The sequence below is a fragment of the Lygodium microphyllum genome, chromosome 8, assembly GCF_053477565.2.
Source record: "Lygodium microphyllum isolate KBCC chromosome 8, Lygodium_microphyllum_v1.1.10, whole genome shotgun sequence".
NCBI classification, from domain to species: Eukaryota; Viridiplantae; Streptophyta; class Polypodiopsida; order Schizaeales; family Lygodiaceae; genus Lygodium; species Lygodium microphyllum.
Genome location: NC_141142.1, coordinates 18,716,366 through 18,730,282, shown reverse-complemented (window position 1 = coordinate 18,730,282; position 13,917 = coordinate 18,716,366). Strand labels below are relative to the sequence as shown.

Sequence of the window (13,917 nt, the reverse complement as noted above, 5' to 3'; positions counted from 1 at the left end):
ATGAAAGTTATATTGAGATCTTGAAGGTGCAAAAAGAGCTGCTGCAAACAAACTAATATACATCCAAGATCATTGTCTGGGGAGAGAGGGAGGGATGGAGGAGAGAGCTTTGACATTGTTCTTATCATGTTGCAATATTGTAGGAATCTTATCAAAAGCTTAATGAACTGGCTGTTCGCTATGGAGAAGCAATGAGACGCTTGATTAAGCAAATACAAGATACTCACATATCTGGCAACCATGATGCACACAGAAAATCAATCTTAGATTATGAGGCACTCCTAGATGTAAGTGTTCTTTGTTTGTTGTTTGGTATTAGTGGTTGTATGAAAATCATATTTAGTTGTGCAGTTTCCTTTTGGCTGGTTTGATACCCATCCTTGTCACCAACATGCTACATTGTCTCTGAGGTATTCACAGGGATATTGGAACCAGATCTGCATCCATCTTTCATGATCAGCCTTATGGCTTCAACATACCATCCTTCCCTAGCTAGATGTATCCCTTCATGATTTGATGCTCATGAGTTAAGTGTGACTTAATAGTTGGTTTGAGGAAAAATGCTAGCCCATACAGTTGCAAGAAGCGGATCTCTTTCTTTGCCATTTCTAAACTCTTTAAATTGGCAGTGTCATACTATATGCATGTGCAAGGTGCAAGGTTGTATAAACTTGCAGCTGAGCAACAAGATTGAAATTGATCCTTGGTAAGAGGAAAGGGAGAAATGTGGAGCTTTGATCTTTGGTTACTAGATCTTGTTGAAAGATATGAAAAATGATGTATGCTCCAGGAAGATATGTCCTAAATTCCATATGCACAGTGGAGAAAAAGGGAACCATCATAAGCCTATAAAGTGATGTACCTTCTTATCATTCAATGATGGAATACTATTGTACTTTGTCAATTCAGTCATAGTCAGTGTCATACTCAAGATTGTGTTTATGAGTCCAAGCTTCCATCTTGGAACCTAATTCACTTGAGTAAAAATTGGTCTCTCTAATCTATGTCATCATGAACATTGTCTTTGTGTTCCATCCACCATAGCCATGCTCTAGATCCATGCATTTTAACATGATATTAGAGCCATGGTGAGCATGGCTAAGCTCAACTTAGCTCTTCTCTCTGCTCCTCTGGTCTCTCTCCATCTCTGGTCAAATCAGTACTTGCTCAAGATCTCATATTCCACCTCTATCTTTAGTTTACCTTTAGGTTTTCCATAGCCAACCTGCACCCTGCCATCCACCATAGCCATGCTCTAGATCCATGCATTTCAACATGGTATCAAAGCCATGGTGAGCATGGCTAAGCTCAACTTAGCTCTTCTCTCTGCTCCTCTGGTTCCTCTCCATCTCTGGTCAAATCAGTACTTGCTCAAGATCTCATCTTCCATCTCTATCTTCAGTTTACCGTCAAGTTTGCCATAGCTAGCCTGCACCCTGCCTCCTTGGAGCTTTTCAATCTCTCAAACTAGAGTATATCTCTGCAAGTTTTCTTCTAGAGATACCTTTCTAACTTTAGGGCGCAACCTCTCATCACCTAAGCCCTTGACATTAAGCACTCCATAGCCCGACATTACAAAAATCGGCCATTGTTGCCTGAATTGTGCTATGTGCTGGTCGTACGGTCGAGACTGTGCACACAGGTTGTCATTCATCCTGTGGTGTTAGGGCTTTTTGAGCCTACCTTATAAGCTTCTGTCCCACCAAATCTATGGTTGTTGATATGAAAGTGTTGCGTCAAGAAAACCAATCACCTCCAAGAAACCCTACTGTGACAGCCATAGCCACAAGCACCAAAGCTCATATTTGTTATTATTTCTTTATTCCTCTTAGTTCAAGAAACTCACTATCACTGTGATCTACTATTATACTAAAGACACATTGAGATTCACCACTCAAATCATCAAGGAGGGAAAGTTTTACTAGAAGATTTGAAGATCTCAATCATCATCAAGCTTGACATCTAGTTCTTCACAGCTAGTATCTCTTGAAACTAACCTAGTGCTTCTTGGCACCTGTGTTTCTTAACACATCCAAGAACGATTCATTTACTGGTGTAAATTCAATTCTTGCAATGACAACATGAAGATTTTTAATGTGGAATGCCCAATTGATTAAATCCCTTGTAAGCCTCAATCTCATTGTAAAATGATAGACATTGCCCGAGTATACTCGTGGTAAGACCTCCTTTAAAATTTGTGAACTTGAGCAAATAACCAAATTCAATGGTGAAGGCTTTCATGCCTAGAAAGAAAAAAAGACAATGTATCATCCCATGAGGAAGGACCTTTGGATCTATTCGAGGATGATGCAAGAGATGCAGATAGCAAGAAGGAAGATGATGAAGATAGGTTCATTGAAGAAGTCTAGCTCAAGACAAAAGAGTGGAAAAGGATGAACAATAAGGCTCTAGGCATCATGGCTTGGGGACTATCTAATGATGTATTGCACCATCTCTCCAGCATTAAAGATGCAAAAAGGACATGGGATGAGCTTGACAAGATCTTTGGAACTCAAGCTAAAAATTCCAAGCTAAAACTACTCATGCAATTCTACAAACTTCATGTAAAAGATAGTTATTCTATGACCATGCACATTAATAAGTTTAATAGTCTAAAAACTCATCTTGCTACTCTAAAGAAGAACATTGATGAAGATGAAGCCATTGCAGTATTATTAGCAAGTGAAAATCAAGAGCCATATGAGAACCTTGTATCTACCTTAAGTAATGTTCCAAATCTCTCACTTAAGGACATTGAGTAATCTCTATTTGATGAAGAAACTAAACATAAAAACAAAGATGCAAAGGGAGTTGTCTTAACACAGAAAGACAATATGTTGTATACCAAAGGAAATTATGGAGCAAAGAGCTGAGGCTGAGGATTCAACTCCGATAACAAAGATCGAATGACATGTCATTATTGTGGTAAGATTGGCCATATAGCCAGTGAATGTTTCCATTGTAAAAGAGTACAAGTGCAGAATGGTAACCATTATCAAAATTAGTTTATGGATGAAGAAGATGCTTCCACTATCAACAACTACTTTGACAGATTTTTTTGAAGAAATTATCTTTGCCATAGTGGATCTTATGTTTTTCCATAGTGGATTTTGTTTCCCTTAGTATATTTTCTTTGTAAAACAAAACCCTTACTAAGGATCTAAAGTTTCAAGCTTTAACTTGACTAGGTTGCCTATGAGCTAGTCTCCTTGGCCATGCCATCATGTAGGGGGGGGAAAAAGCCAGCAACTGTAGGAACTTATCATTTGAGGGGGAGTTTTGAAAGATATGAAGAATGATGTATGCTCCAGGAAGAGATGTCTTGAATCCCATATGCACAGTGGATAAAAAGAGAACCATCATGTGCCTATAAAGTGATGTACCTTCTTATCATTCAATGATGGAATACTATTGTACTTTGTCAATTGAGTCATAGTCAATGTCAACTCAAGATTGTGTTTATGAGTCCAAGCTTCCATCTTGGAACCTAATTCACTTGAGTAACGGTTGGTCTCTCTAATCTTTGTCATCTTGAACATTGTCTTTGTGTTCCATCCACCATAGCCATGCTCTAGATCCATGAATTTCAACAGATCTGTGTGAGACTTTGGCTGTGATCAAAGGATGGGATTATGAAGAGTGGTTGCGACCATTAGGGTAACCGACCCAAAACCTACAGTCTAGGTTAGTATCATTTGCTCAAGAAGCTCCCTCTAGAACATCTGACGCTTATATAGATGCCATGACATTTACCTCTATTGTGATATTGTTCATAGGATAGTTTCTTCAGCCTTCGATAGACCAAGTCAGTGCATGTAAGTGTTCAAAGAGTAGAGAGAGAGAAAGGGAAAGACTCCATATCCATGAGTCTTTAGGCTCTCAAGCTCATTCCTTCATTTCCACACACTCTAACTGAAAAGCACACACACACTACAAGATAAAGTGACCTAGTGTAAATGTAGACTAGACTGACTAACTCTAGTCAGGTCACTGATTGACTACTAACCCGACTTATTTAATGTAGTCACATGTAGACAGCTGTACACACTAGCTGTCATAGATGTCGGTCATAGATGAAGACACATTGACGGTGAGCTTGATTTCTAACACTCCCCCTCAAGCTCAAAAACAAAACTCAAATCATCTGCATCACTCCAAGTAGCTGTCTAAAGTGAATGAACTTATCTTTACCAAGTGATTTGGTAAAGATGTCTGCTACCTGGTCTTCAGTCTTCACATGCTCCAAGTCAATCCGATCTGCTAAAACCATTTCCCTGATGAAATGGTAGTGAATCTCAATGTGTTTTGATCTTGCATGATAAACATGATTGCTTGCTAACATAACACTACTCAAATTGTCACAGTACAGCTTGACTTTGCTATCCAAGTGTACTCCCAAGTCATTCAGTAACTTCTGTAACCACTTAGCTTCACAGGCTGCTAAGGCCGCACCATGATACTCTGCTTCCGTACTTGACAATGCAACTGTAGGCTGTTTCTTACTCTGCCAACTGATCATGCTACTACCCAATCCAAATGCATAGCCACTGGTTGACCTCCTGTCATATGTGCAACCAGCCCAGTCAGCATCAGTGTACCCCATCAAGTCAAGGGTTTTCCCATATGCATAAAATAGCCCATGATCTGTGGTACCCTTTACATATCTCATAATTCTTCTGACTGCATCCAAGTGTGGTTTGCGAGGCTTCTGCATGAACTGACTGATCAGCTCCACAGCATAACTCAAGTCAGGTCTAGTGATCGTGAGATAGATCAAGTTGCCTATCATCTGTCTGTACATAGTAACATTCTCAATCTCTGTCCCAACATCAATCTGCAGCTTGACATTCTGCTCCAAAGGTGTATCCATAGGCTTGCAATCGGCCATACCATATTTCTGTAACATGTCATGAGCATACTGCTTCTGTAGCAGCCATATGCCTTGAGGTGTAGAGACAACCTCAATCCCCAAAAAGTATTTCAACTCTCCAAGGTCCTTGACCTTAAATTCAGTCTGTAAACATGTCTTTATTTCAGCAATCCCATTTTTATCATCTCTTGTAATGATTAAGTCATCAACATAGACAACTAGGAAAACATAGCCATTATCTGTCTTTTTCACAAACAGACTATGATCAGCATCTCCCAATCGGAAACCATGTTGCTGTAAATAACTGCTGATGCGAGCATTCCATGCTCTGGGTGCCTGTTTCAACCCATATAATGCATTTTTCAGTCGACATACATGTGCTGGAAATTCTGGATGTACATAGCCTTCAGGCTGTTCCATGTAAACCTCTTCCTGTAATTCTCCATTGAGAAATGCATTCTTTACATTCATCTGCCATAGTTTCCAGCCTCTAGCTGCTGCCAAAGCAATCACAGTTCTAATTGTAGCCATCTTTGCTACAGGACTGAAAGTCTCCTCATAATCAAGACCACACTGCTGCGCATACCCTTTTGCAACCAGCCTGGCCTTATATCTTTCCAATGATCCATTTGATTTACATTTTACCTTATACACCCACTTGCATCCAATAGGTGTTTTGCCCTCAGGCAACTGTACCAAATCCCATGTACAATTTTCAGCCAAAGCTGAATATTCCTCATCCATAGCAGCACGCCAATTCTCATCTGAAACTGTCTCATCAAACTTACTTGGTTCTCTAAAACCTGTTACTTTCTTCATATAAGCATAATGACGGGCTGAATATCCAGTATAAGTATACCTGTCAACAGGTCGTCCAACCCTCTCTGATCTCCTGAGCTGTGGCTCACTGTGAGCTTGCCTCTCATGAGGCGGCACATAACGGCTCTGTCTAGCACCTGGCGTTATAACAGACGGAATCCCCAATTCACTATCTAAGCTGTCACTGCTAGATGAATCATAACCTGCAGTGAGTGGACCTGTTACATCTTCAAAAACCTTTTCTTTTCCCTTATTTTTTCTCCCCCTCACTGACATATCCGGGTCAGTGGATGCAGTAGTGCGACTCCGTAATCGTCCTGTCCAAGGACTCACTGTAGATGATACATCACTTGTCTGACCAATCATGGAAGTACTCTCTGCAGGAGTATTTTCAGCATGACTCATACTGGGTGAGCCATCAGTAGGCACTGCAACAGAATTCCCATACCAAGATGCTAACTCATCAAATACCACATCTCTGCTTATGAGTGTCTCATGCATAGAAGGTACATAACACTTATAAGCTTTCTGTTCCTATGCATATCCAATAAACACACTTTTCACTGCCTTAGGATCCAATTTCTTCCTCTTCTCATCCAGTATATGCACATATGCAATGCTGTCAAATATCTTCAAGTGTGAAATATCAGGTTTATGACCATACAGCCGTTCATACGGAGTGACATCATGAATCCCTACTGTAGGGGTTCGATTCAGCACATATACAGCAGTCACCACTGCTTCAGCCCAATAACCATTTGGCAGACATTTTTCATTCAGCATAGCTCTAGCTGACTCCATCAAAACCCTGTTTTTCCTCTTTGCAACACCGTTTTGCTGTGGTGTATAACTGCATGTGAGTTGTCTTCTGATCCCATGTTTAGCAAGATACCTGTCAAAGTAGTTTGAGACATATTCACCTCCTCCATCTGATCTCAAACATGATATGTAACAGCCCAATTCATTTTCAGCATGTTTCTTGAAGTCTTTGAATGCATCAAACACATCATCCTTATGTTTCAAGATATAAAGCCAAGTGTACCTGCTGAAATCATCAATAAATGAGACATAATATCGTGCACTGCCAAAAGAAGTATTATGTGAAGGACCCCAGACATCAGAGTGTACCAACTGTAAAGGCCTGGTGCTGTTTTTTACATGTCTCATGAAAGGAAACCGTGCCTGCTTCCCAAACTGACATGCAGGGCATACATGACCAAAATCATTATACTTGAATTTAGGTAATCCAAGTACTACTTCTTTCTGCTGCATGGATTTCAGCTTTTGTACATTGACATGTCCGATTCTCTTGTGCCAGATCTCTACATCTCTGATGGCACTCTCATCATGAGCAAACATAGCTGCTTTAAGTTCAGGAATGGTCGCTTTCAAAGTAAACATCCTGCCATCCCTTCTACCCTTGGCAATTAGCTTGCAGCCATTTCCATACTCCTCAATGAAACATCCATCCTTGTTAAACCTCACTTGCAGATTCTGTTCTGCCATTTGACCCACAGACAACAAATTCTTTGTTATGGTCTGTACATGTAAGACATCATGCAGGCCTTTCTTCTTGCCATCAGGCATCATCAATGGAACAATCCCTTTATGCTTTATGTCATGTTGGGTATCATCCCCAGTACATACATGACCATGTGTACCTGCAACCATCTCATCAAACCACTCTCCATGCGGGGTCATGTGGTTTGACACACCAGAGTCAATGTACCACCTGTCATCTCTGTTCTGCCTTGACGCAGTCTTGGACACATGCTGCATGGCAAAGAGTCTATCAACTTGATCATCTTGACCACCACTAGAGGATGCATAATGCCCATGCTGTTTCCCTTTTGTCTTCATGTCATTCTGCTTTTTGTAACATTCCTTCGCTATGTGCCCATACTTACCACAATGTGCCCATACTTACCCGCTATGTGCCCATACTTACCATGACAGTCCTTGTCCCTGTTGGACTGATCAGACGACTGCCATGAACCAGAACCACCACCTCTACCTCGGGGTGATCTCCCCCTACCTCTAAAACCACCGGATCCTCGCTGGCCCTATGTATTTGCACCATGCCAATTACTCTGCTGCTGCTGCTGTCCATAAGTATTACGAGTGTCACCACGACCTCGAAATGAACCACGACCTCTAGATCCTCTGCCACGCTGGCTAGAGTACAATACAGCGTCTCTACTCTGAGATGCACTAGAACCTGTATTCAAACCAAGTTTGACTTCCTCATGCAGTAACAAAGCAACTAGCTCTTCCCAGCTAGGGGGCTCTTCTCTGACAGAAATGGAAGTGTCAAAAGCTTTGTACTCTTTGCCTAAGCCATTCAAAGCAACAGCAATCATATCATCTTCTGATACACTTGAGCCAATAGTAGCAAGTTGATCAGCTATGGTCTTAATCTCCGTGGTATACGTCTAGATGCTCTTGCCATTCCTAGACATGCTGTTGAACTGTTGTTTCAACTGAATCTTTCTTGCATGTGTCATGGTTCCATAATTTTTCATTAGTATGTCCCAAGCATCCTTCAGAGTCTCACATCCAGTGATTTGAATTACCATAGCATCAGATATACATAAGGAAAACCAATGCAGCACCTTGCATGCTCTTTCATTCCATAGCCTGTAGGCTCTTTTCTGTTCATTTGTTGGATTGTGTGCAGGCAACTCAGGAGCAACTTCATCTCCTGTACATAAATCCCAACAACCTCTGCCAACCAGAAAGTTTTTCATTCTGAATTTCCATAATGTAAAGTTCTTATTATCCAACTTCTCTCCAACTATCTGAGTGATATTGTCAGTCCCATGTGCATTAGCCATGATGCAATAGACTGTCTATCAAGTGCCTGACTCCCTGCAGTCCAATAAGTATGACTGACTAAGTTCAGTCCGTAACAGTTTATGACAGTTTTCTGCACTAAATTGCAGAAAAAAACCAGGGTATTTCAGCCCACTGACACCCCAAAACAACCCACAAACAAGTGGTCTCAACTGTAGATATAACTGTCAATACATAAGCTATGTGTTTGCTTCAACTTAAGCTTATGTAACCTCACTGCCAGGGTACATACATGCAGTCTGAAAACTGTAAACTGTGAGTAACCAGCAACAATTTCAAGTCCAAAATTGAGTGTGTCAACAAATTCAGTTTCAGGTTGCAGTCAACCAGAATTCAGCATACCAAGCTCCAAGCAGCTCCAAAATGTCTTTTGACCATGTCATACATTTACTTTGTAGTGGCAAGTTCAATACATGAGCATCTGAGTAGGCATAGACAACCTATCTTCATTGACCAATGGCATAAACCTCATGAGCTGTTTGTAATTAACCAGGACAATGTAACTGCATTTATTTCAGCTTCAAAATTCAGTTTTCAATGATGCTCATTGCTTGCTTCAATTCTCCATGCATTCAGCATGTATAGATCAGTTCATATAGATGATGGAACCCCCTAGATGACCTGTATTGCTTCAGTAATGCACAGTACTTGTCATTGACTGTATATGACAGTTTTCAGCCTATCATTGATTTTCAGATTTGAGTATTCTGTCATTGACTATGTATGACAGTTTTCAGCTTGTCATTGATTTTCAGATCTGAGTATTCTGAGCAAGAGATCTCAGCTCCAAGACATTTGATCCAATGTATACATGCTTTGACACATTCTTGTGCTCCAAAGATGCCTTCTGAGTGTAGTACAAGGCTCCTGTGTGTCAGTAATGACTGAATGCATGCTATCCATTCATGTTTACAGCAGTTTAGAAATGATTACAGGTCTGTGTTTGTCACTCCAGCTCATAACAGAGCTTCCACACAAGCATTTACTCCTTGCACACTTAAAATACCTTCAATAGTGAGTATACATGCTCTATGAACCTTGTCCAGGTGCCCCACTGAAGATTAACAGGTTGCTGTCCACTCAGATCAGCAGGCGCAGATTTTCAGATACAGGTTGCTGTCCATTGAGATTAGCAGGCGCAGATTTTCAGATATTTTCAGATACAGGTTGCTGTCCATTCAGATCAGCAGGCGCAGATTTTCAGATACAGGTTGCTGTTTTTCAAGAGACAGTCCACGATTTTCAGACACAGGTTGTTGATTTGCAGGAGGCAGTCCACGATTTTCAGAAGGCAGTCCACGCTGATTTCTTCCTTTGACTATGGCTTCATTTGCAAGTTGTCATGCCCATTCTCCCACAGCCTCATGGATGAAGCTCTGATACCATGTTCAAAGAGTAGAGAGAGAGAAAGGGAAAGACTCCATATCCATGAGCCTTCAGGCTCTCAAGCTCATTCCTTCATTTCCACACACTCTAACTGAAAAGCACACACACACTACAAGATAAAGTGACCTAGTGTAAATGTAGACTAGACTGACTAACTCTAGTCAGGTCACTGACTGACTACTAACCAGACTTATTTAATGTAGTCACATGTAGACAGCTGTACACACTAGCTGTCATAGATGTCGGTCATAGATGAAGGCACACTGACGGTGAGCTTGATTTCTAACAGTAAGTACCCTTACAAAAGATAATGTATTTTGGTTGGCTTAGGCATGTCCCATTAGTTGTGGCCATCCATTTTTAATAGAGGCCAATTGCACATGATTTTTAAACAGATGCCAAATGCTCATGATGAAACCAACATATTTATCATTCTTCTCCTTCAAAAGCAAGGGGATTACTTACGTAGGGGATCATTTGGGCATTGTGATGTCATGAGTGTACAATAGGTGGTTATAATATACATTACATGTATAACAAGGGAGTGGTGGTTTTCGTTTTTACTTGAGCCTAAATATATGTTAGCGCATTCTTGTCTTATTCTTTGGTGGGTGGGAGGCATGTGTGAAGGGAGTAGGTAATGACACAGAAGCGAGAGGTAGAGGTATATCTATCATCCCTAAATCATCATGTTTGTAGATTCTCCATGTGCCCATGCTTCCACTGCTTGCAAAACAAACCATATCTGCATGCCAGTGATGTTTCTCCAAGTGGATTTCCTGGAGGATTTACATTTCACAGCCTCAAATGTATGCTCTTAAAGCCATTTGTTCTTCGTACAGATCCAAGCCTTACCTTACTGTTTCTTCTCTAATATCTCTTCTATTTTCTGTGACCACATAGTTTTGAATATTCGTTTTACAGACATGCTAAACTGCTTCGACTGAGTTTGACAAAAATTTTAATGCATTTCACATTCTTAGTAAAACAGTGCTTACTTCTAAAGACCTCATTCATTGCAGAACTATGTGCCTGTAATAATGGCGATGGCAAAAATATTCTGGGACAAAGGAAATTATGCTCAAGTTGATCGTATATTTCAACAATCATCTGATCTTTGCTCTGATCATCCTGCTTGGAAGCTCAATGTCGCGCACAATTATTTCATGCAGGCAAACTCCAATTTTACGTCTGTGTTAGCTTGCAGTGATTAACAAGGCAAATCTAAAGTGCCTGGTAGTAGTAGGCTCTTCACAAAAAGTCGTGATGGTGTCTTTGATTAGACCAACATTTATGTGTGGTTTCTTTTCTGATCTCAGTTGGTTTTTTGTAGAAAGATCAGAACAAGGCAACAACACACAGGCATCTTGCAACAGCAGTGTTATAATGCAAAGTTTCATACAGTTCTATTAGGATGTATTTGTTAGCTTATGAATGCATTTGATCATTAAGATTGAGTTTTTCATCATGATAGGGGCCGGCCACTTGATTATGGGTCTTCTCTTGGTTTTTCACTGCTGACAGCTGCAAAAAGATACATGTTTAGAATCTATTGGATGACCGATTTCACCTTGCTATAGTCTTTCTTTTGAAACCACAACATTGACAACATCATCTGATCTGCCACATATCTCAAGTCTGCACAACAGACGTCCACTTTTGCTTTGAGAGAAATTTGAAAAACTTCTCTGTTTGGGGCCACTAGCTAGAGGATGTGGAATGGTAAAATGTCAACAGCATGACATTTGACGAGCATACATCTGCTTTATGAGATCCAATAATTAGTAAATCATTATGTTTCTTAGTCCGAAATCAACAAATCAGTCATCCAACCCTTCAGTTAAGCTCAGCATATTCTTTGTTCAAGCAGTAAGAGAACAAACCAACTGTTAAAAGGGAAAACAACAAAAGATTTTATAAAGATACAACTTGGTTTCATTTCTAATTAGGGGACTTCACCAATCCCAGGCCCAACATATTCACTCAATTAGATTGAATTAGGCTATCGAATGGAACCTTGATAGACATGTTTTGACTATGACTTGTTGAGGGTTATCACTTTGGGGTTTTTTAATAGGCCATAGCTTACAAGGTACAGGGGCTACTTGCAACCTTAGAATCATCTGTAGGTCTTTTAGCACATTCTATAGAGATTTAGTAGACTAGTAGTCAACCATTTTGCCAATCATGATGAGGTCTTTCTCTGAAGTCCTCTTTGTGGGGTTTCAAAGTTTTGTAGTAATTGCAATGTTGCAACTTATCAGTCGAGTAATTTCTTTCTTCAGGTCATAAGTCTGTGTTACACTTTGTTGCTGGTCCAGGATAACAAATACAATGAAGCGATTCAGTACTATGAACCTGTTATCAAAAAATGTGGAGACAATGTTTTGGGTGCACCTGCCATCGTTCTTGCAAATTTGTGTGTCTCCTACATAATGACTAGCCGGGTAATGCTATGGAATGTTGTGAAATGGTTTTTTGATTTCTGTAAAATATGAAATGATGGTATTAACTCCAAGTTCTGGTGTTCTAATGTTCTTCAGAATGAGGATGCAGAGGATCTGATGCGCAAAATAGAGAAAGAAGAGGAAAGGGCTCAGTATGAGGTGAATGAATTTCATACAAGTGTATGGCTCATGTTCCATTTGCTTCTTATGGGATGTTTCATCCTTATGGTGAAGTTTATGCAGGTACCAGAAAAGCAATGCCTTCACCTCTGCATAGTGAATCTGGTGATTGGGACACTGTATTGTGCAAAGCAGAATTTTGAGTTTGGAATAAGTAGAATAATCAAGAGTTTGGACCCAATAAGTAAGAAGCTAGATTTGGATACATGGTTCTATGCAAAACGTTGCTTTTTGGCCCTGGCTGATAACCTTGCAAAGCAGATGATCATGGTGAGAAAAGACAACATATTTTGTTACCAATCTGATAAGTTTTGTTAGCAATGTGTCAAAAGAAAGTATTGAGTTACAAGCTGGCATATGAAGACATTAAGTTTCTTGATGCAGCTTAGGGACTCCACTTATCTTGATATAGATGAGTTTCTCGACACGGTGGATTCAAATTCAAAATTGGTGCTCTCCCACAATGATGGAGAAGGTGAACTTGAGGATGTGGGAGGTGGAGAAAAGCTGAGACTCATGATAACTCAAGAAGCTCGATTGCTGAAAAGGATATTCCTGAAGTGCAGAGAGTAGCAAGAGAATGGTAGATGGATGTAGCTTATCTAGAGCCTATATGCTTTGAAAGAGAGTAATCAAGGAACAAGCCCTAGTTTCTTGAGAAATGCAAATGAAGCGATTTTCTTGCAGCTGCCAACTTTCAGGAAAATGCTCATTTACTTTTATTACCTATTGGATTTGGAGGGCTTGTTGCAGCCTGCTATACCAACCAATCAATTCAAACAAGGTTCAAGAAAAGAATGTTTTGCCTCATCCTAGGGCCAAAGCAACCTATAAAAAGGCCTTCTCAAAATGAATCAATAAGGAAAACTAGTACATATTTTAGTTATAGTATTGTGAAAATATTTTGTTTAAAAAATCTATTCTCTAATTGGAAATCCCCCCTCGGTGTAGGATAAGGAGTCATATATTGGTTCAACAAGAGCTTATCAAACATGCACCTTGCATGAATGACTCCTGAATAGATGTAATCTCAAACATTTGTTTAGGACACGAATTTTTTTTATAGTTTTATATGGCCATGAAGGGGTAGAAAAGACTCAAGGTTTAAAAGACCAAGTTAAGAAATGCAATAAAAGGTTTCCTTTCTTTTGTAATATTATTAAAACACACACACACACTCTCTCTCTCTCATATTAGTAATCACATAAATCATGATAATAGACGTACAAGACTCAACTAGCCAAATCAATTTTCTACACTTGCATATTTGTTTCATAACCAAAAAACTCTAAAAAACACTAAAACACCAATGTTAGATGTTAAAAGAATTGGATGCCCAAATCAGTGATCTACTCCATATTT

At 39.9% G+C, this 13,917-nt stretch overlaps 1 protein-coding gene across 3 annotated transcripts in view; it reads left to right on the top strand.

The window, feature by feature from the left end:
* The window catches only part of LOC148032030 (uncharacterized), a 52,351-nt gene extending 38,801 nt beyond the window's left edge, over positions 1-13,550 (top strand). For 2 of the 3 annotated variants that reach the window (XM_087684024.1, XM_087684023.1), the window contains 6 exons: positions 144-287; positions 10,951-11,100; positions 12,250-12,375; positions 12,472-12,534; positions 12,619-12,825; positions 12,940-13,550. In XM_087684024.1, coding sequence (XP_087540150.1) covers positions 144-287; positions 10,951-11,100; positions 12,250-12,375; positions 12,472-12,534; positions 12,619-12,825; positions 12,940-13,128 — 879 coding nt within the window. In that variant the 3' untranslated portion in view covers positions 13,129-13,550. The remainder of the gene's footprint in view (positions 1-143; positions 288-10,950; positions 11,101-12,249; positions 12,376-12,471; positions 12,535-12,618; positions 12,826-12,939) is intronic. The other variant, XM_087684025.1, reaches the window with a different exon arrangement.
* Positions 13,551-13,917: the final 367 nt, after the last annotated feature.